The following is a 23,148-nucleotide window of genomic DNA, read 5'->3' as shown; positions in this document are numbered from 1 at the left end:
TTGTTCGTCGGACTTAAAGGAAATTCGTTTTCATTTCTTACGTAACAAAACATCATGGAATTATGACAGATCATGGTTTATTTGCTTTACGGTAACATGTCTCAAATAACAGAAATCGGAAAGTTTAACTGTTAAATTGTTTATTTCTTTGTACAACGTATGTTTATTTTAGTGAGATTTTCTGTTACATAAACTGGGTGTACCATTTAATGAATTATACAGGGTTAAAAACCTTTAAATTCATCTATCAACCTGTCATTAATTCAATTCAATGCTTATATGTATATTCAAATACCCCAAATTGGTTAATTTTGGTGAATATTTACAGATCAGATAGACTATAACTGTCTTAAGTGGCAAAATAGTGTTATAACATTTTTATTTACTTTTTTTACGGTTAAAACTAAACTAAAGATACTTCAAAAAATAAATAATAAATAAAATCGAAATAATATGAACAATTCAAATAGAATTCATGCTTGAGTAATTAAAATTTATAATTTAAATGAATTGAAATACAAACGTTCCACATTTTGCTAAAGAAAGATTATGCCTGTAGAAAATTATTTATAGTTTTTAAAATAATAAAAAACACTCTGGAATATAATTCATTGACCAATACAATATAGAAACTGCAATTTTTACTTAAAAAAGTTTGATCATTTGAGACAATCGTTCAATATTTTACCATTAGTTTCAATACTCAAAAATTTAACTGTAGTGTTGATTAATCAAAGATTTTTTAAACATTTTACGCATAATATTAATAATCATAATAAAACAAATTATCTTTTTTTTTCAATCTAATTTAAGATACTGTACTTTGATTCAACAGTAATTTAAAACCATATTTAATATAAAGTAAAATTTATCGAAAAAAAGCATGAACAAATTATGTATCTTATTTAAAAGAGGTAGTCCCGTACCAGGAAACAATAAAAATAATTTCACCACCACAAAATGTACAAAGCAGTAAAGCGATTTTGTATACTGTAATATTAAAAATGCAATTTTTAATTCAAATTGTTTGATAAGTAATCATTAAATATTTTATCATCAGTTTCAACACTAGCCAATTAAATCGTAGAGTTAATTAATCAAACAAAAATTTTTTCAGCATGTTATGTTAATTTGTTGTTGTTAAGAGAATTTGAATTAATAGTCAAGTAGAAGCAATAGAAAATAAACTTGATTTATACCTTTCAATTACAATAATAGATCAACTACCGATCGGCGGAATCGCATTAAAATAAATTATGTCGTGATTTAAATAAACAATAATCTAGCATGACCGTGTTGTAACATTATATTTTTAGTAATACCAGTAAAACGAGAAAATGTAAATGAAATCATCGTGTGGGAGCCCATTATGCCAACTATTATGTGATATTTAATTGTGTTCGACGGCGTTGAGAAATAGTTATCTCCCCTAACCATTGTCTTGCGAATGCATCAATTTCCATGCGTATCGGCTTCATTTATGTAAGGATATTAACGACCGCATTGCAATATTACTTCCGAATTCCTCAGGTCAGACAACGATTGCGTTGCTATTATTAATTCGTTTATTTGCTTATAATTTATTTTTCTAATGGATGATGATAATGATGATCCGGTAATAAAGATCGTACGGGAGAGAAGTCGCTACGTCATACTTTTACTTTCTTAGACTTGACCATGAAATACGGTGACCGACAACTTCTGTTACGACACTCGTACGCGATTGCGTCGATTGCTAATTATTTTCACGGGAGAAATCGCTTTTCAAGACGGACGATTATATACTTTTAATATTTTCGCGGTGACGCAACTAGAAATTTAATTTTTGCAAGGTTTTTATCGCCAAAAGTGTCAAACATAATGTTAATGTTCGTAAAATTAATTTTTAATTTTACAATTTCCCCTTGGAAAGCATTACTTCTTATAACTACTTATGTGGCGAAAATCCAGAGGGAAAGTAAAAGCTAGCCAATTCACCCACTTGATATCCTTTCAGAATTAAAAAAATAAATAAAAATTAAAAAAGAACAAGGAAAACATTAGGATTTTATTACTCTTATAAATCAATATACGTGTATAAAAACTAATAATTTATTTTATTCCCAACAATCAATTTATAAATAAACACTAATTATTAAATCAAATTAATTAGAAAATATTTCATGGTGATTATTCAACTATTCTATTGGGTCTGAATCTATAAAACTAGTTTTTGTTCTTTCTTTGGATTGTTCATTCACATGTTCATTAGCAACGTGCAACCCCTACCACCTTTTAGTACTTTAAGTCACTGTGGATAATTTAAATTATTTAATAAGCATAATAACAGTGCAACTAACATCTTTCATAGATTAGATAGAAGTTTTAAATCAGTAAAAAAACTTTTTCAAATTCAAATTCCTTGAGAAATTAATTAAAATTAAAGAAAAACAGAATATCAACCGTCACATTTCTTAAATTAGTTCTTAATTGATCTCTCCTGACCTACTAATATACATTCTTGATCCATGGCTCACTATTCTTCCTTAAGAATATTAGCAAGCTCATCCAAACTTTAAGTGTAAATTTGTCTTTGTCCTTTACCAAAATTCGATATTCTTGAGTAAATTCAAGAATCATTGGTTGACTGACCAAGTAGTTATATCGTCGAAGATTCATATTTCACTACACAGATACTGAATCATTCCCAAAAGCGTCAGATGGAGCCATATTTTGCTCATGATATCTCATGTTCACACCATATCCAAATATATATAATTATATAATGTGTACTTAGACTCATGTGTGAACAAACAATTTCTAGGATGTTGAAAACGTTTTATGCCTCTAAGATCAGTTTCATGCAACCTTCTTCTAATGGTAGATAGACTTACAGAGATTTCAGCATCTGCACGAAACCTAGATGCAGAAAATGTATTCTGACTTCTAACTTCTAGTCATAGTTCGTTGTCGGTAACCACCATGCCATATTCAGATTGCCATATTCCAAAACTGCAATTAAAACAACAAAATAAAAAAAAAATAATCTTCTCTGAGACATTTTACGGTGCTAAACGACAAATAAATTAGGAATAGATTTATTTGTATGTATATTAAACATTATTGGTCAAAATAAAACGTAATGAAGATAGTTTTAAATCTTTTTAATCTAGTAAATTTTAATTATATTGCTTCAAAAAACGTGTAATGTATTATGCAGTAATATTTCTTCATACAATTTTAATAGTTTTCTAGTATTCTTTAATAAATATTTTAAACACTTTACAGTAAGGTGCAAACAAATTAACGTACACGTTCATAAGATATATTAATTAACTGACAAGACTTGTAACACCTCAGATTTCGTAAAGATCAGATAATAGACCAATAAACCCAATAACATCACTTTTATGCATATTGAAAATTGTTAACATGAAAGCAGCCTTGTAATATTTAAGGAGTGATCATCAATACATTTTTAAGCGTTTATTACTCAAGTTATAATAGATAGTTATTATAAAAAGATTTATTAAATTTTAGTCATAATAATAGTTGCAATTAGAGTGTTAAAATTAAATTAAATTGATTTAAACAAGTCGATACATTTCCCTTTCAATATAACCTTGCAAAAGTAATAAATTATCTGTAAGATACAACTCATTCCCAAAATAAACAAAACACCAATTGTTTTGTAATAACTCGATTAGAAATTATACAAACCATTTTGCAACATAAATATTTACATAGATATTAATATTCGAGTAATGAAATATGTAATTAATACTAATTGTAAGCAATGAAGGCATGAACCCGTAGACTGGGGACGTATCCATACCATAAGCATACCATTGGCAAGTAATTACATTTCGTAACGGTCATTTATTTTTCGATTAAACTCATCAAACTATTGTTAAAAATCAGATTTTGCCCGCAGCCCACTAAAGTCACATGTGATGCTGCAATACAATTTATTTGTTGTGTGTGTATTGTATAACGATTATTTATTGAATCCCATTAATAACGGGAAGAAATTTATCGTCAATTGTACAATAAGTGTGGATCAATCACGACACATTAATCGAGAAAGTGAACCGTCCTACGCCATTCCTTGACCACATAATATAGATCTGGAGGGCAGGATTTCTAAAAACCGACAATTTTCCCCGGTCTCTGATTTGTGTGCCACTTTACCACTTTTGTTCTTTTTTTTTTCTCTTCTAAATAGCGCAAATCGTTCGTTCGGGGGGATTTCTCGCGACTTGCGGCATTGAGTGAAAGTTGAAAAGGCTGCCAATCGTTTGTGAACCGAGTAATCGCATCACTATTATCGGGATTTTCCGTTTAATAAATGTTAAGTAATGTTGCAGTCAGTTCCTGTCGTTACCATATTTAAGCGGACTCGTTTCGACTAATCATTTTCACCGATTTTAAACTGCATTTTCGTTTTATTGAATATGAATAGGTCAATAATTATAATATTACGAAATAAGCTTGTTAATATTTATGCGAAGAACAATCAGAAGAAAGTGAATGCATTAATATAAAAAAAAACAAAGGAATAATTATATGAATAAATAATTATGTTATTGTCAGGTGGATAAAAACCGTGAAATTTGTATATCGCTGAGTGTAGGCTACAGGTGATTCACATTTCTGTAATGATGATATAATTTTCCATTTTCGCCCATAATCTAAATTATATCAGCTTTTAATAATCAACAATCGTTGATTGTATTATTACTCCCATAATATTTAAATAATAATTTTAAAATATATTAAATATCATTGAAATATGTATTAATATTAAAAAATATGTCTATGAAATGAATTTTGTAAACATCTAATATATTTCGTACAATAAAACAATCTAAACTATAAATTTAAAAAAATATTACATCTAGAAACTTATAAAAAACACTATTTCAATGACCCTGAAAGTGATTTTAAGAAACCAACTTTTACAGTTTTTACAGTTTCGTGACATTTCATTTTTTATTGTAAAACACACCTTCGATATCCTGCAAGATTGCAATCAATATTAATATGACTTATTTTAAAATAAGAATGAATTTAAAAGGTATACCTTTAAGGAAGTATAAATTATTTATGAATATTTGATATCCATTTTTTGCATTACTATTAAAATTATATATGATGTGATCTGACTGTTGGTTTCTCAAAATAAAATTATTATATTAAATACCATATAAAAATTGTATAGAATATCCCAATTTGTTTATTTTGGCTGTTGGGAGTATTCCCAGACCAAATAAGGCAAAACAGACGTAAGAGTCCAGAGCTTAATTCTTTTAAAATGTCGATTAAAGAAGTGCACATTTTGGTATGTCTGTCCTTTTCGGAAATATCTGACATTTGAGAAATAAAAAACTTTATTTATTTTATTTCTACAGGCATGTTTTACGTAATATAAAGCATTACAATATATATATATATATATATATATATATATATATATATATATATATATACAATTAATTAACAAATTCACACCTGTAATTTATTATTCATTTTATGACCAAAATAATTCAACTTAAATCTTAAACTTAAATTTTTAATATATATTGAATATTGAATATTCTTTTTTGACATCTGGCTTCTTTACTGAAATACATCCTTTCATGTTTTCAGTCGACCTCTGATTACTCTAATAGACATACTAATACCGAATGACTGAATTGTTTATTTGCCTAGTATACATGAAAAGATTTCGTTTACTGATTCTTCCAATTTGCCTGTTTATAGAAGAAGGTTTTTCTTCTTTCTTATTGTATTTTCAAATAAAGGTAACATTATAAACCATTTTTCGGGAGCATCTTAAGTTTTTAGCAATGTCAGCATTACTTAAACTTTGTTGTTTCATGCTAATTCTTATTTCCCCCTTCTCTGGAGTTCTTCTGAAAGTGAGATATTTAATAAAATAATATAAATCCCGCTAGAAATAAATTCTTACTATTAAGAGTACTGTTAAATTGTCACAAAATGTTTATTTGAATTTTATAATATATAATTTTATATATTATTTGAATACGCTATTTCTTTAACCAACCAAATCAGATTACTTCGTGTGTAAGTAATCTTCGACTCTGCCTCCGTTGTTTTTACCTTACATCTGATACTGGACAAATTTTGGATTTTATGAATAAAATGTTACAAAATATTTAATTTTAAGCTTTGGCCACAACTGCATGTCCCTTTATATTTTTATTTTTAATGGAGAATATCGGAGAAATTAAATCTTTGCAAAAATAGTAAACATGTTCCATAGACGAAAGTATTAAATATTTTCAAATGTACTGAAAATACCTTTATGTATGACTAAAGATAATTTAGTATACAGAATATAATTATATATATTTGGAATGCTCTATTGTTTCCATATTTTAAAAGTAAATTTAATTATAGCATAGTATAATTTATTGAAAATAAAATAGTTGTGCAAATTATATCTAATTTTTTTTTTGTGTAAATACCTTATATTAGGTAAAAAAGTGTTCGATCTACTATTTGTCGAAATTTAAATAAACAAATTGGTAGCACATTTTTTTCTTAAACCTGTCAAACGTCAGTTTTCGTAGATATACTAAAAACAGGCAATATGATAATCCTGAAAAGCTGGAACTCAGCTTAAGTAAGATTTATTCTGCCTGATGTGGAAGGAACCATAACAACCAAAATTAAGCAGTATGAGACAACTCCTACCTTCAATTTATCGAGGATTTAAAATTATTGTAAATAGAAATTACAAGAAAATGGGAAAAAACACGTTTTTTTGTCAGATTTACAAATTTTTTACACTCCATAAGTAATCATTTCCAAAATCTACCTAATACCAGTTAGGAGTGATTCAAGATACAAGAATAATAACCTTTCAAATTCTTGACTTGGGTAAAAGATGTGAGTATAAAAATAAAACGGAAATGGTTAATAAATTACAGTTATTCATCTAAGAGATAATGAAAAACGTTCCCGGTAATTTTAGCAAGCCGCAAAATAGACCAGATCACATGTCGCAAAAAAAAGAACACGTTTAAGAATGAGGAAACATTTATTATGGGTGTTGTTCGCCTTACAATAATTATGGCAAATGTTAAAATGTAGGTTTGGTGTTTTAATAAATGAGTTTTACTTTTTAATCGCTCAATCTGTGTTAGTCATCATTATAAATAAATATTCATTCAAAAAAATGGACACGTTTAACTTAAACTGCTCTTGTTTTACGTATCCCATTAACACACGTTATCCAACGACGTCTGACGCAAAGTTTTTTAATTGGTCCATATTCTCTGAGCGTTCGAACAATTGCCTTTTCAACTTTAAATCGTTTATTAGGAAAGTGCTGACAATTTTTGACGAATGTTACGCAACGCAGACGTGACTGCCTTATTTTATTATGTTGTTCTTTCGGGAACAATGTGTCGTTGAGTGTACCTTGAAGAAAGTAAAATAAACATGAGGCAGATGATGTGTATTTGAGAAAACTCTTACGACATTTAAAAATATATTACAGGATATTTATGTCTTGTTACACTGTTGTAAGCTTTCTGTTCTTAAATGTTAACGCATTCGCCAAATTTTTAAGCTTGTTTGAAAACTAACTTATTCGTTCGAACTTATTTATTTGAACTAACGTCAATTTAACAGGTTAAAAGGAGATAAAATTTTTCAATGAACAGAATTATAGCAACTATTATTCTCTCTGTAAATTTAAATCGATTATTTACTAGCGAAACAATAAGAGACAGCTAAGAGTTTACTGTTAAATAAGTCAATCGTTTCTTACTATTAAAAAATGTAGAGACACTGGCTAAGTAGTAACTACGAAAAAATTTGTCTGAATTCGAAAAACTTGAAGAAAAATTCATAACTGGATAATTCGAGTGTCAAAAAACAATGGTTCTGCTTATGTTAAACATAATGTTACACAAAAAAAATTTATTATATCCATAATGAAACATGGAGACACTTAAATTATACAGTGGGGATACTTTTATTTTATATTCTTCTGGCATTGGCCCCCTTAGGCTGATTCATGTAGAGGGATATATTAAACAACAATTTGCTTTTATATATTGAAGAATATATATATATAAAAAATGTATTTCAATATGAAAACGATCCCACATACAAATTCAAAATTTAATCATTAAAAATTCCTTTCAAAATTTACTATATTATGTCCAACCCACTTTATGAAAATGTAACATTTTATCAAATAACACTGTAGTGTATATCTTTAAAAAATTGCTGTAATAATAATGATAACTATTTCTGGTTATCATAAACTGTTCAATGCATTGAATATGTTATTTAAATTTTAATAAAGCACATTGATATCATCAATGCTCATTGCGCCTCTTATTGTTCTTTACGGATAACTGAAGAGTAACAGAAGTATAATTGTGAAAATGGGAAATGGTACTAGGTCAATCAGATAACTTGCCACTTGATTTATTACATTCATTTCTTCTATACAAAATAACTTGCTATTTTGTACATATATCTGCTGTTCGAAGACTTTGGAGTAAGCAGTAAAGCAACTTTTATTCACACCAAAAATAAAAATTTTTGTTATATTAACTTTAAATATAATAAGAAATGATAAATTTTACTTTTAAAGGAGAATAAAATAAAATTATTTACTGTCACCGACATATAAACAGTTAAATAATCCCTATTGAGTGCACAAAAATGAACTACATAATCTTGACCTCAAAATAGACCTATTCAATACAATTTGCCTATACACCAATATGCTTCATAAGAGAGATATTCACCTTCAAAAGTTCTTCCAGTGCCTGTAATGCTCTTAGTGACTGATTATAAATCAATTGTGATTTTTAATGCTTGTATACAGGGTGCATGAATTAAACATATTTATTATTACATATATTAAAATATTCGGTCTCCTAAAATTTATGAGGTGAAACTTCAAAATTGATTTTGCTGGCAAACTTTTAAAATTTCATATTTTGAAGTTAAAGATAAAATAAACTTCATATAAAAATGTTAGGGGAATCTTAAGTTCCTCCTCACCCCTCCAACGCCCTTGTAGAACAGTTTTTAAATCATTTCAAGCCGTTTTGCTAGACTTAAAGTATGTAGCTGTACAAAATTTCGTTATTCTACCCTTGTTAGTTTCCGAGATATATCATGATAACTACATTCAATAACCAACTTTTGAAGGCTGTATTCCTCTTAGGAAGCATATTGGTAAATAGGTAAATTGGGCCGAATCGGTATATTTTGAGATCAAGAATACGTGGTTAATTTTTGTGCATTCAATTTAGGAACACCCTGTATATGATATATGTTCACGAAAGTTGTATTTATTACCTTTTTTGCACATTGAAATACTTACAATAAATATAGTATTTTACATTAAAAATTTATTTTGGAATGCCGTTTCGAGTGCAACTACAATCCTAAATGTAGACTTTCAATTAAATAAATAAGAAAAAAATGTTTATACGCTCATTGGTCACATTTCAAAAAAATGTTTATATAGATAAATATTGACCAATATTTTTATCTCGACCTCGAATAATAAATTAAGTCCTTCGATAAAACAAGAAAGGACAATAACCAAAAAATAACTTATAATTGATTTGAAAAACAGCGTATTTAATTTATACATTTATTTGTAATAAGTGTTGAAAAACCGGCCCTTAATAATGAAATTAACCTTGAATTTTATTTTTAAACGATTACACCATTTTTAATAAAGTTCATCATCAAATGAAAATTAAACGGAAACGGTAATGCAAAAATGACCGTTATTCCTATAAATTACGCTAATTGTAACTTCCATTGTTAAATTATAAATGTGAATTATGTCGATACGATATATAAAAGTGTTATTTTTAGCCTGGCGGCCGACCGGAAGCGGATTTTACACTGGACGTTCCAAGATCGGAGCTGCTGTCGAAGAAGATGCGCGAGGACAAGAAATGGAGATTTAGGTGTCGATTATTAACATCTTTTTTAGGGTTGGTCTTTTTTCTGTTGTCAGTTATGGCTGTTAGTTTAATGTTGACGCGTGGAAAACGTATGTTTGGATCTATGGTATAAACGATTTACGATACGATGGAGTTATACTAAAAAAATGTTTATTTAAATCAAACGACAATGGACGCGCGCATTTATCTAAACTTATTTAGTTTTAATTTCAATATATAAAGTTTTAAAAAAGCACAGTTTCTCTTTATGTAATTGGAAACATTCAATCAGATCCATTAATCTGATTGATTTCTATAATTACTTTTTTTCTATGTTTTCAGGATTAAAGGAAATTTACTAGTACTTTATAATGCTTTTATTGTCAGTTATTTATTATCACTTAAATAATGATTTGAATTATTTATTTTTAAATTGTTGAAAGTATATTCTGTAGTAGTTTTAGATAATATAGACCACAGTAGGGTAATTATAAACCACTGCCATAAGATTTGCTCACACAATACATATTACTTTTAAGTGCCAAATAGTATTTGCTACAACTAATAATAAATCTTGAAAAAATTGGAAACATACATGTTTTTTTTTTCATGAATAACAAGTAGTTTTAACAATATTTCATAGTTTTATTATTTGAAAAAAAAAAATACAAAAAAAAAACTTCTACAAATTTAAATTAAAAATTATATTAAAAGATAATATAAAAATGTAAAACGTGGAGCAATGAATGAATTTCGTACTTAAACTTTTGTAGTCCACTGTTTTCGAAGTAATTAAACTTAAGTATTATTTAAAATGTTTCATATTATTATAGTTACCAGGAGTTTTATTCTTTTTCTTTTGTGATCTTCCCAATATATTATTTAATGTGTGTACGTTATAATTAATTTAAGTGTTCGGTCAATTTTCTATTTAATTTTAGTGAATTGTCTTCTAATGAATTTAAGTCTGAGTGTAAATTAATGTGTAAATGTGTCTTTTGTATTAATTGACTGTATATATTGTATTATATTTAAATAAAAACGTAAAAACTTAAATATTAAACTACTGTTTTATTAGGTTTAAGCTTGTTGTCGTGTACAAAAATTGAGTCGATGTGCTGAAACGACGTTAGTATATGCCACAAAGATTACATACCCAAGGTCTAATTTTGGTCAGTAGCCAAAGGGATAAAAATAGACTATCTGACAGAGAACAAAAAAAATTGCAATTAAAATAATAGTATAACTGTGTCGTTGTCATGCAAATTTAATTTTTAAGTGTGATCTACAAAAGTGAACAACATTCCGCGTTTGTGATAAACTTCAGTGCTTCAAAATGGTGGTAAGTCATTTATTTTTATAATCATTCTAAAATAATACTCGTATGGATCAGTGAAATAATATTAACTTATAACTATATGCTAAAATTTATATTTTTAATATATATGGGACATGTTTTATAAGTGGTGACTTACACAATTCAGTTTATTTTAAATATAACTTTTAATTCACTAAAATGAAAATAAAAGTTGTTACTATTTAACACAACATAACAATAAAAACTTCTATGGAAACTAAACGCATACTCTGACAAATCGTTTGTCAGAGTATTCATTTTTTAATGGTTATTTTATAAAAGCAATATTTCAAGGGCCATTCAAACATGTTTTCGTTTATCAACAAGCAACAAGATGGAAAGAAACCAGAAATCTATACTACAGTACTTGAAGGCTTAAAAACGATTTACAGAGAAAAATTGCTACCAGTGGAACAACTATACAATTTTCACGATTTCCATTCGCCCCAACTAGAGGACAACGATTTCGATTCCATCCCCATGATACTTTTGGTTGGTCAATATTCCACTGGCAAAACGACATTTATAAAGTTTTTACTGGAAAGGGAGTTCCCAGGCATGAGGGTAGGACCAGAACCAACAACTGACAGGTATACTCGTTTGCTCAAGGTATAAATTTATCAGCGTTATGTTGTAGATTTGTTGCTGTCATGTATGATAAAAATGAGGGCATGATTCCTGGTAATGCATTGATTGTGGATCCTAAAAGACAATTTAAACCTTTGGCCAAATTTGGTAATTCATTTCTGAATCGTTTCCAATGCTCCTTGGTAAATTCTCCCGTGCTGAGAAACATGACTATCATCGACACACCTGGTATATTATCTGGTGAGAAGCAACGTATCGATCGAGGATACGATTTCATCGGTGTACTGGAATGGTTTGCGGAAAGAGTTGACAGAATTATATTGCTGTTTGATGCACATAAACTAGATATTTCCGATGAGTTCAGGAGAGCAATAGAAGCACTTAGGGGACACGATGATAAAATTAGGATTGTCCTAAATAAAGCTGATATGATAGACAGCAATCAATTGTTGAGAGTTTATGGGGCTATGATGTGGTCTTTGGGAAAAGTACTACGATATCCAGAAGTATCGCGGTAGGTAACACTTTAGACTGAAACAATTTTATTGCATAGTAATGTGATATTTTGCAGGGTTTACATTGGTTCATTTTGGGATCAGCCACTGCAGTTTGATTGTAACCGCAAGTTATTTGAAGAAGAGGAACAAAATCTTTTCAGAGATTTGCAATCTTTACCCAGAAATACTGTGTTGAGAAGACTGAACGACCTAATAAAACGTGCTAGGATGGCAAAAGTTCATGCATATATTATTTCTGAATTAAAAAAGGACATGCCTATAGTTTTCAGGAAAGACTCTAAAAAAACACATCTCATTAAACATTTAAGTAAGTTATTCTGATAACGTATTCGAAACGTATTCAATACAATTTGTTTCAGGTGATGTTTTTGTTCGAATTCAACGTCAGTATATGTTTCCTGCTGGTGATTTTCCTGACATAACAAAAATGCAGAGCATTCTTATTCACCAAGATTTTAATAAATTTCCGACTCTTAATAAGAAGTTAATTGACAATCTTGATGACACCTTGAACTATGATATATCCTCTTTAATGTCGAAATTCAGCCTGGAACTTGATGATTCGCATAAAATTGAGGGTGGAGCTTTCGCACGAGTCACATCGGTAGAATCACCGTTTGGATATATGCGAGGTGAAGGTGTGGATGCTGGGTCCGGTGAAACTGAATGGGTAGTTAGTAAGGATAAGCTGCAATATGATCAGAAATTTATTGAAATGCATCCGGTCGATGGAAAAATCACTGCCTCAGGTAAATATTGAAGTAAAATATAATAAAAAATCTACAAAATATACCACTTCTTCATGTTTTTAAATTTAGTTGCCAAGGAGGAGATGATTAGGTCGAAGTTACCTAATTCAGTTTTGAGTAAGATTTGGAAATTGTCTGATATTGATAAAGACGATATGTTGGACTCGGAGGAATTCGCATTGGCCATGCATCTCATCAAGATAAAAGTTGAAGGAAATGATTTACCAGCGGAATTACCTGCACATCTAGTGCCTCCATCGAGAAGAATTCAATAAATGAAAATTATATATTATTAAACAGTGTACAAGAGATTACATTATAAAATTTTTGTAAAGAATATTCAAATAAATATACATATTTATAAATTCTGTATTTTTAATAATCTTAATCAAAGTAATGATCTAATTAAATATTATTGATAATATCGAATATTAATATAAAAATTCTAAAATATTAATTCAGTACTAATACAAAATTTACAACACAAGAGACATTGGTTAAATTTGATGTAATCTTGGTTGCATCATAATACAACAAGGAATATCCATATCCATAGAAATAATAAACTTATGGTCAAAAGTTAGGAATTTTGAAAAAAGTATGTAAAAAATCCCATTTTCATTGACTTTTTATTATTTTATCTTTTCGAATTAGTGAAATTGATTATTGATGAAGTGAAAAAATAAAAAAATAAAATTTGGTAAAAATATTCACGACACGACAAATTAAATATAATTCAATTATTTTTGATCATATCTATAAATCACTCACGAGCATCGAGACCCGCTCCTTTGCATGCCTTCTGTGGGTTTGTTCAATTCTTCTTGGGGTATATTGATCCATGGCAAGATTATAGTCCGAAGCTGTGGAAGACTATTAAGGCGGGGTTGATGGTTTGAAAGCCAACATATCCTATTCATGCTCGATAGGACTTACTTTACAACCTCGGGTAAGGTTGCAAGGTCTCAGTACCCTGCATTTAAAGCCGTTAGACCACAATTCCTGACCGGTGTGGACGAACATCTTCAACAACAAAAATTTCTCACCCATAGCCGCTTGTGTATATAAGAGCGGTCATCGTGCCTTGACATGTTTACGATTCTGTACGACAATTGTAACAAATTTCTTCCCAGACCAAATGAAAGGAACCACATTGAAATGCTTAATTCTAGTTTTTTCGTGAAAAATGCAGATTTCTATTCTTCTATGTAGTGAATATGAGAACTTGCTCATTCCAATCATTTTTGCTCATGGTCGTGCGAAAACCTGCATTTGTCAAACGTCTCCGTACCGTAATTGGAGTGATAAGAAGTTCTGTAGCATTTTCTAACTGACCAACCAAATATCGATCATCGTCATTTGAGGCAGTTTTATTTGTCTGACCATATCTATGAGATAATTATTACCAACTTGTCATAGCTCTGAATGCACTTACACAATACACTGCGCCGCAAAATTATGGAATATTTAAATATATAAAGTTTGCTGTCTTTTTTAATATAAAATATTTTTGTCCGATAAAAAGAAAAATAGTAAATATCGACATTTCATATAATTTTAAAATAATTAGTTGTACTTGTATCAGAATTTTACGGTTTACGATTATTTCTTAAAATCTTTAAAATGAACAACAGACCAAATAATCCCCTCCTTACGAAGAAGGAAGAAGTTAAAATGAGATATCAAATAGACTAGATGTGACAATAAGTGATTTGAAATGTGATTAAACGATTTTACGAAACAGGTACTAACGAAAGAAGATCTGGACAAACACAATATTTAAGAATCCAAGTCCTTAGACAGCAGTTTGTAACCGGTACTGCAGCACTAGGTTTCATTAACTCATAATCTAAGAATAAGCCAAGATTTCATAAGGAGAAGACTAAAGGAAGACAATATAACCCCGTACTGTGCTGTAACATATCTCTTATTGACTCTCAACACATCGTGGGGATCGACTGAATTTCGCTCGAGAGTACTTTCATTGGAGAGAAGCTTAGTGGAGTCATGTATTGTTTAGTGGTGAGTCTAGATTTTCTTTAAACAGTGATCATTGTCGTAGAAGAGTATATAGACGACCAGAAGAACGTTACGCCAATGTAGCTCAAAACTTTTGGTTTGAGGTGCATTAGTTTGCACATATTGAACTGGTTGTCATTGATTGATGGAATTTAACGGCTAATAGATAATAAGGGAAATTCTAGAATCTCATATTGTATCCTTTGCTCCATTTGTTGGGGAAGACTATTTTTATGCATGACAATGCTCGATCTCATACTACGAAAATTGTCAGACGAGACCTTGACGAGATAAATATTTCACTAAAGTATTGATTAACTAGAAATCTGGACTTAAATTCGATTGAATATCTATGGGACCATATGGGAAGAAAAATAAAAGCACTTCAACTATCACCAAACACTTTCAACTAACTAGAAGAAGATACCGAGATCATAGAATTTCAGGATCAGGATGTCATAAAAATATTAATATTAAATATGACTCGACGTTACCAAAAAGTCATTAACGCACGTGGTGGAAATACCCCATATTAGTGTGAATAAACTTAACTTGAAAAATGTTAAAATTTTATTATATTTAATTATTTCTGTAATAGCATTGTATTTTTTTTAATAAATATTCATAGATTTTCTTTAAAACTGAATCATTAATTTACTTAATAAAATAATATAAGAAAAGTAACATAATTATTTCATTTTTGTTAATTTTTAAAAATAGTGTATTTATGCTATTAAGTAAATATAATGTTTCCATAAATAAATCATGGTCTAAAGAAAATTAAAGAAGTATTTACTTACCTTATCCAATTCATGATTTTCTTCTATTTAAGAACTATGTATTTTAGTACTCTTTGTTTCTTGAATTTTACATGTATGAAACGAATTATATCTCAATTCTCCACTTGGAAATGCTTAAATTAAACAATTCGAATATTCAGTCGATTTTATAAATGGACATTAGAATATTCAAATATTTTATTTTTAAACAGAAGAAATCTAAATATTAAGCATTTTCATATCATTCTGTTAATATTAATAATACAAATTTTAATAATAAAAAATTCATTAGTTGTAAAAATATATACGTAAATTTATTTATTTGTATAATAATTGTAATAAATCTAATCTTGTCTCTTCGACGGAGGAACTAGATGTGCCGGTAATTCATTAGGTAAATTGTTCCCTTCTAGTTTAATTTTAATCAAGTACATAGCCAAAGCGAACTCCTCCGAATCCAACATATCATCTTTGTCTAAATCACTCAATTTCCAAATCTTACTCAAAACAGAATTCGGCAACTTCGACTTAATCATTTCATCTTTTGCGACTGAAATGAATAATTTCAAGATTAATACGTATATAATAAAATTAAGGATAAATCACCTGAGGCTGTGATTTTACCATCAATAGGATTCATCTCATTAAATTTTTTATCGTATAGTGTTCGGTCCTTGTTTACAACCCACTCCGACTCTCCAGAACCCGCATCAACACCCTCACCTCTCATATAACCAAACGGTGACTCTATAGATGAGACTCGAGCAAATGCACCCCCTAAACACCATAAAAATTTAAAATATTTAATCACTGTCATGATTAAAGTTAAATGGAGACCTTCAATGTCTTGCGAATCTTCAGACTCAAGACTAAACTTAGTCATTAAAGATGAAATGTCGTAATTTAAAGTTTCGTCGACTGCATCAACCAATTTTTTGTTAAGGCACTCGAATTTATTAAAGTCTTGATGAATAAGAATGTCCTGCATTTTTTTTATATCAGGAAAATCTCCAGCAGGAAACATGTATTGCCTCTGTATTCGCAAATAAATATCATCTACAAATTACTTGTTTTCATAAATTTTAGTTCAATTTATTTCACTTACTCAGATGTTTAATGAGGTGTGTTTTCTTAGAATCTTTTCTGAATATGATGGGCATGTCTTTTTTAAGTTCTGAAATTATGTACGCGTGAACTTTCGCCATTCGTGCCCGTTTAATTAAATCATTCAGTCTTCTCAGCACGGTGTTCTTAGGCAAAGACTGTAAATCTCTAAAAAGATTTTGTTCCTCCTCTTCAAATAGTTTCCGGTTAAAGTCATATTGCAACGGTTGATCCCAAAATGAACCAATATAAACTCTATAAAATATAACTTTAGAATACAATAAAGTTGTTTTAAACTAAAAAGTTTGCTTGCCGAGACACTTCGGGATATCTGAGCACTTTCCCCAGGGACCACATCATAGCGCCGTAAACTCTCAATAACTGATTGCTGTCTATCATATCGGCCTTATTTAAAACAATCCTAATTTTATCGTCGTGTCCTCTGAGTGCTTCTATGGCTCTCCTGAACTCGTCGGAAATATCCAGCTTATGTGCATCAAACAGCAATATAATCCTGTCTACTCTCTCCGCAAACCATTCAAGCACACCTATGAAATCATATCCTCGATCAATGCGTTGCTTTTCGCCGGAAAGTATTCCGGGAGTGTCAATGATAGTCATGTTCCTCAACACGGGTGAATTCACCAGCGAACACTGGAAGCGGTTAAGAAACGAATTGCCGAATTTGGCCAAGGGTTTAAATTGTTTTTTGGGATCCACGATCAACGCGTTACCCGGAATCATGCCCTCGTTTTTATCATACATGACGGCGACAAATCTACAAATTTATTGGGTTACAAAATTTAAATTCGACAATTATAACCTTACCTGTCAGTTGTTGGCTCCGGTCCAACTCTCATACCTGGGAATTCTCTTTCTAGTAAAAACTTTATCAATGTCGTCTTTCCAGTTGAATATTGACCAACGAGAAGAATCATCGGCGTCGAATCGAAATCATTGTCCTCCAGTTGTGGAGAGTGGAAATCGTGAAAATTGTATAGTTGTTCCACTGGCAGCAGTTTTTCTTTGTAAATTGTTTTTAGACCTTCGAGAACCGTAGTGTAAACTTCTGGCTTCCTCGAGTCTTGCTGCTTGTTTATAAAGGAAAACATAGTTGCGCCTCTAAAAAATATAAATATAAAATAAAAAGTAAAAAATTGTGATATCTGACAAATGTCACAATGTATATGAAATTTGACTTTATTTAAATAAGATAAATTAAAGACAAAAGAATAGAAGTCAGAGGCATAATAATTATGTTAGTTTATTAAAAAAAACATATTATGTAGATACTGACTTTTCTATAGTAAGATTTTACGTAAATTCTTTTTAAGTTAAAGTATTTCTTTACATTTTACCTACGAAAAATTGACATTTTATTCAAATAGTATATGATATATTGTCCTCATTTAGTGATATTTTTTTTTTGTTACTTTACATTTTTTCTGTGTTATTAAGATTTATTATCTCTCATATTTTTCTGGAAAGATGATTGAAAAAATATTAAGAATTTACTAGTTTATTTTTTATTATTTATTTATTTTACCAATTTAGGAGCAGGAAGTAATGAACAAGGTGTACGTTTTCTACAGAATTTAATTACTGAGAATATAATGTGTCAGGGGTATTAGAACGAAGGAATGCTGGGTGATTACTGCTAAACATTTATAGGAGAAACTGATGTTAAGTAGTACAAAAAAAAAATGTAACTTTCCTCAACACAATCATTGATTTAAATTGACATTAATTTTTATCATAATTTGTTACATACAATTGCTGTAGGTTAGTGAAATTAATTCGTACATTAACGTTATTTTTTACGGATGGATGTGGTAATACAATTTTCAACTTCATCTCTGAATAGTTGAAGCCAAACAATATTAGTAATTAGACATATTCTCTCTAATTTTTATCGAACCTATGCATACTACCATAGTTTACCACATATTTATTTATTTTTAAACGTGTACCCTGATTTTATTTAACTTCAGATTTAAAATAAAACAACTTTGTAGTAAAAAGCAACAGTTTAATTAGAATAAATGACCTTTCAACAAAATTAGAAATACTACATAATTTCTTGGAAACACTTAGCAACTAAGATGATATGAAATGCGCAAAACAATGAAATGAAAACATGATTCTTAACTAATTTATCACATTCAGATCTTGGTGGAGATCAATATTATATTATTTTCCTGTTTGTGTTTTTTTTAATGGATATTTACATGTGTTTTAATGGCCCTGTTTTTAGATATAGTAATTTAGTAGTATCCTTTACCACCGTCGCTTTCACCTTCGTAATCGCCGTGTCCACCGTGTCCGGTTTGAGCACTTTCCGCAGCTACGGCTACGGCCGCGCCAGCAGCTGCAGCATTTGACTGAGCCACAGCGGCGGCGGACAGAGCCTTTTGGGCGGAAGCTTCAGTTTCGGCCAGCTGTCCCAGAGCGGAGTGCAGTTCGGCGGTGATCTGAGATACACGTTGTTTGGCGTCTACAACCATTTGATGTTGGGAAGCGGCAACGTTAGCGGCAGCGGAAGCGGCTTCCTGGGCGTGGGTGGCGGCACCTTGGGCGGCGGCAAGAGCGGCAGTAACGGCGTTCAGACTGGCCTGGCCTTGGCCGGCGGCTTCGGTAGCGGCGGCGGCAGCTTGTTGGGTTTGGTGCAATTGGGCCACTTCAGCTTGGAGTTGGTGTTGGGCTTCGAGCAGTTGTTTCTTCAAACCTTGGACGATTGCTTGTTTGCCGACCAAGGCAGCTTGGGCGGTTGCTGCGGCCTTCAAAAGTAAGATTCCATCATCAGTAATATCCATTTATGAATTTTGTGTATTTTAAATAAATATTAAATACTTTTATGAGAGTCATAAGAGAAAATTATTCAAGGCCGACAAAAATATAATATATTATTTATATTTATATTAATTTATTATCAATTTATTATTACAGTCCAAAACAGCCAAATCTGTAACAATTTCTGCTATCGTATAAACAAATTTATAATTCATTAACATTCGATAATTTTTTGTTCTCATCAACTGTACTAAATATAAATTATTACAGTCTAACAAAAGTAAATTATTTTTACGATTATATACAAGTATTTAAATAAGTACAGTACGAGAGGTGCAAGATATGTACAAGAATGGCAGCGTTTTGTTACAAAGAAAGCTGTAATGATCTGAATGCTGTGATACGATTTTATATATAAAATTGTCACTTACTCCTAACGCAGCTTGAGCTAAACTGCTCTTGGCACCAAAAGCAGCTTGGCTTCCAGCTGTATGTTGGTTTTGGACAGCGGTCTTAGCTTGAATAGCAGAACTGTGGGCCAAACTGCTCAATTCAGCGCCAGATGAGTATTTACCAGCTAAAATTTAAATTATCCATTAGAGTGACGATTATGAATTATTTGTGTGAAAATATCTTACAATCTCCTCCTATATCTCCACCATGTCCACTAATAACAGTCTCAATGTGATGTGAAGCTTGAGCAACCGGTTGTTTACGACCGGCCTGGGCAAGGGAGACTGAAAAAAATTTGATAATGATTATATTTATTTATATGAATTATTATTGCTGACTAGCCAATTTATTCAATAAAGCAAAAACTGTTTTAATGAAGGTACCGTTGGTTTATGAATTTCTTACTCCACAACAAAGAAACTTCTTCTCTGTTTCATTCTTTATTGTTTATAAAACCATTTTACTACATTGTATATACAATTTTGCTGTTATTTTTAATTATCTGCATTCTCAATTAAATTTAATTATATGCTACAATCTTACATATTAAATTAGATGAGATTGTTAAAAGATATTTAACAATTAAAATAGTTAGATCTGCAAATTGACGTAGTTGTACCAACTAAGTAAACCTGGTAGACTGTAAACTTGGTTAATAAACCGAGATTAATTTAGATCCATTATTAAGTGAAATGCTCCACTGAAAACACAATCTGCTTCTTTATGTTCTGATGGGGTACTGATATTAATTTTATTGCCATATAATGAACTTTCATTGGTATTTTGCAATAGATACTGACTCATTACTATTTTGTTTGGCGTGGTGAACGGACCGATATTTTTGTTACAATAATTGCAGACATATTTTTTATTTGCAAATACTGATTACAATGTAAATTAAAACAAGAAGTTGTGTAAATGCGCACGAAGTTGAAAATTGATTTGGTACTCACTCACTCCAACGAGAGCTGCAATAAAAAACATTCAGACGGTTTATCATTTTTTAAAATTGCCTAAATTAATCGTTAATATCCTTCTACGATTAAATTGTTACTTCCTAATAGTCAATAATTACCGTTTCCACCAAAATTACATGAAATGTTAATGTGTAACTTACCAACGCAGACGAATACGGCAACGTATCTGAACATGATGATGTTTTGCGCAAAATGCAAATTATTAAATCAGACACTAGACAGAACCTTCACCGTACTAAGAAGAACAGTACCAGTGAACTGCTGCTGCAATTGAACTGATTTGTGGCATCGTATTCTGTAACAGACATATTTATACCAGCCAAGTATCGCCCCACGATTAGAAGGGGATTGGACTGTAAAGTGAGTGAATAAATTAATTTGAAAAAAAAATCTAAAGGAAGAATGACTAATTGCTATCATAATCAGCATTAGTACGATAATCTGATTTTTTTGGGAATACCGTTCTGTTCGTGAGTTTGGATTTTTTAAATGTATTTCTTTACAAGTCTGTGTTACATTTGCTAATTATAAATATATCTTAAAAATTATTTATTTGATATCAGTGATATTACGATAAATGTATATTTTTAATGAATATCAACTAGTTTCAATTTTACACCTAACACATTCATTTTCAAAACTAATTGAAAATTCAGTTTTTTTCTTAAATTATTGAGTATAATTAATATAAGTATCTGAACATTTAATATTTAAATTATTAGATTAAATGAGAAAATATTTCAATTAATCAAATATTTTATGAACTATCTAATTTGAATAATAATTGGTACTGTGTAATATTTTAAAATTGTTACATAATAAAAATAATATTTAATGTTTACCATGATTTTACAATACACATTTTAACAATAAACTATAATAGTTACTAATATATGATTAATATTATTTTAAGATAATGTTTTAATTTTGAACAGATTAAAAAAATAAAAAAAAAAATGAATATTACATATTTTATCAATATGTAACAATAAACCATAATAGTTACCAAAATATGATTAATATTATTTTAAGTTTAAGTTTTAATTTTGAACAGATTAAAATAATAAAAAAATGAATATTACATATTTTATCAATATGTAACAATAAACCATAATAGTTGTCAAAATATGATTAATATAAGGTAAAATTTTAATTTTGAACTGATTAAAAAAATCAAAAAAAAAGATGAATATTATATATTTTATCATTATATTATTCAGCATTGTTAATAAACCAAACTTGTTTTAATTTTAGTTCTTCCTAATAACTGCTCAGAAATCGTATTTACACATAATTCATATAAAAAACTACTATAACCGTATTAATAATCAAATTTCGCAATTTAAAACAGTTTTAATTTGATGTGCAAATATGAATTGATAAATCATTATTTCATAACTGTAATAAATTAATCTATAATACCATAGTGACAGTTGTAATTGATAAATATTTTTATTCTTGATAGATTCTATTCAACCTGTTCATTCATAATTTAAGGTGTTAGCAAAAGAACCCGAAAAAGAGATATTTTAATAATTATTATATCAATAATGAATATTAAGAGGTTTTTTTTAACAGAGACCCCCTGTTATAATTCGTGAGGAGAAACTACCGTGAAAACTAGAGACAGGAAGTTAGGATTCTCAATTTGTGAATGGTTCACTTATTAACCATATGTTTTACAATTAAAAATGTCTGTTGCTTTTATTATATTTTATACTTTCAAAATGGTTTTTTATACAACGTATTTTTTTTTATTAATTAGTGATAAATTATAACTTATATTAATTAAAAACAACAGATACGCAGATTTTTTAAATCCTGATTATAAAAAATTAATAATGTAGAAGTTTCTGATCTGTTTTTACATGGTATTTAT

The 23,148-nt window shown here is 29.5% G+C and overlaps 4 protein-coding genes across 7 annotated transcripts in view; 2 read left to right on the top strand and 2 right to left on the bottom strand.

The window, feature by feature from the left end:
- LOC109607509 (uncharacterized) overlaps window positions 1-10,972 on the top strand; it is a 53,687-nt gene extending 42,715 nt beyond the window's left edge. Inside the window, exon 6 of one of the 2 annotated variants that reach the window (XM_049961421.1) lies at window positions 9,865-10,972. In XM_049961421.1, coding sequence (XP_049817378.1) covers window positions 9,865-10,068 — 204 coding nt within the window. In that variant the 3' untranslated portion in view covers window positions 10,069-10,972. The remainder of the gene's footprint in view (window positions 1-9,864) is intronic. The other variant, XM_049961422.1, reaches the window with a different exon arrangement.
- A 161-nt stretch (window positions 10,973-11,133) lies between these two features.
- Window positions 11,134-13,514, top strand: LOC109601923 (EH domain-containing protein 1). 2 transcript variants are annotated; one of them, XM_020018232.2, is made up of 6 exons: window positions 11,134-11,277; window positions 11,587-11,882; window positions 11,930-12,394; window positions 12,452-12,705; window positions 12,758-13,147; window positions 13,217-13,514. In XM_020018232.2, exons 1-6 carry the CDS (start codon window positions 11,272-11,274, stop codon window positions 13,420-13,422), a joined length of 1,617 nt encoding a protein of 538 aa, XP_019873791.1. In that variant the 5' UTR covers window positions 11,134-11,271; the 3' UTR covers window positions 13,423-13,514. The 2 variants fall into 2 exon arrangements, with proteins under 2 accessions (XP_019873791.1, XP_019873798.1); XM_020018239.2 differs by lacking the exon at window positions 11,134-11,277 and having other exon boundaries at window positions 11,758-11,856.
- Window positions 13,515-16,237: 2,723 nt separating this feature from the next.
- On the bottom strand, window positions 16,238-18,204 carry LOC109601962 (EH domain-containing protein 3). Of its 2 annotated transcripts, XM_020018272.2 has the most exons (6): window positions 17,878-18,204; window positions 17,363-17,827; window positions 17,051-17,304; window positions 16,783-17,001; window positions 16,552-16,722; window positions 16,238-16,495 (listed from the first exon to the last, which is right to left on the bottom strand). In XM_020018272.2, the coding sequence occupies exons 1-6, from the start codon at window positions 18,159-18,161 to the stop codon at window positions 16,290-16,292; spliced, it is 1,599 nt and encodes a 532-aa protein (XP_019873831.1). In that variant the 5' UTR covers window positions 18,162-18,204; the 3' UTR covers window positions 16,238-16,289. The 2 variants fall into 2 exon arrangements, with proteins under 2 accessions (XP_019873831.1, XP_049823814.1); XM_049967857.1 differs by having other exon boundaries at window positions 16,552-17,001.
- An 874-nt stretch (window positions 18,205-19,078) lies between these two features.
- Window positions 19,079-21,509, bottom strand: LOC109602304 (uncharacterized). The gene is made up of 4 exons (XM_020018648.2): window positions 21,410-21,509; window positions 20,478-20,576; window positions 20,271-20,416; window positions 19,079-19,826 (listed from the first exon to the last, which is right to left on the bottom strand). Exons 1-4 carry the CDS (start codon window positions 21,441-21,443, stop codon window positions 19,314-19,316), a joined length of 792 nt encoding a protein of 263 aa, XP_019874207.2. The 5' UTR covers window positions 21,444-21,509; the 3' UTR covers window positions 19,079-19,313.
- Between the last annotated feature and the right edge of the window lie 1,639 nt (window positions 21,510-23,148).

This window comes from Aethina tumida, chromosome 1 (genome assembly GCF_024364675.1).
Source record: "Aethina tumida isolate Nest 87 chromosome 1, icAetTumi1.1, whole genome shotgun sequence".
Lineage (NCBI taxonomy): Eukaryota > Metazoa > Arthropoda > Insecta > Coleoptera > Nitidulidae > Aethina > Aethina tumida.
The sequence above is the reverse complement of the archived record's forward strand: the minus strand, read 5'-3'. Positions and strand labels throughout refer to the sequence as shown.

Excerpts from the sequence above, each read along its gene's own strand:
- LOC109601923 (XM_020018232.2), top strand. Across the intron at positions 12,706-12,757 it reads ACATCTCATTAAACATTTAA|GTGATGTTTTTGTTCGAATT; the intron begins GTAAGTTATTCT and ends AATTTGTTTCAG. Across the intron at positions 13,148-13,216 it reads TGGAAAAATCACTGCCTCAG|TTGCCAAGGAGGAGATGATT; the intron begins GTAAATATTGAA and ends TTTTAAATTTAG.
- LOC109601962 (XM_049967857.1), bottom strand. The coding sequence starts at position 18,161 with ATGTTTTCCTTTATAAACAAGCAGCAAGACTCGAGGAAGCCAGAAGTT. Across the intron at positions 17,305-17,362 it reads AGATATCCCGAAGTGTCTCG|AGTTTATATTGGTTCATTTT; the intron begins GCAAGCAAACTT and ends TATATTTTATAG. Across the intron at positions 16,496-16,551 it reads TGGTAAAATCACAGCCTCAG|TCGCAAAAGATGAAATGATT; the intron begins GTGATTTATCCT and ends TATTCATTTCAG.
- LOC109602304 (XM_020018648.2), bottom strand. The coding sequence starts at position 21,443 with ATGTTCAGATACGTTGCCGTATTCGTCTGCGTTG. Across the intron at positions 20,577-21,409 it reads TGCCGTATTCGTCTGCGTTG|TCTCCCTTGCCCAGGCCGGT; the intron begins GTAAGTTACACA and ends AATTTTTTTCAG. Across the intron at positions 19,827-20,270 it reads TAGCTCAAGCTGCGTTAGGA|GCCGCAGCAACCGCCCAAGC; the intron begins GTAAGTGACAAT and ends TTACTTTTGAAG.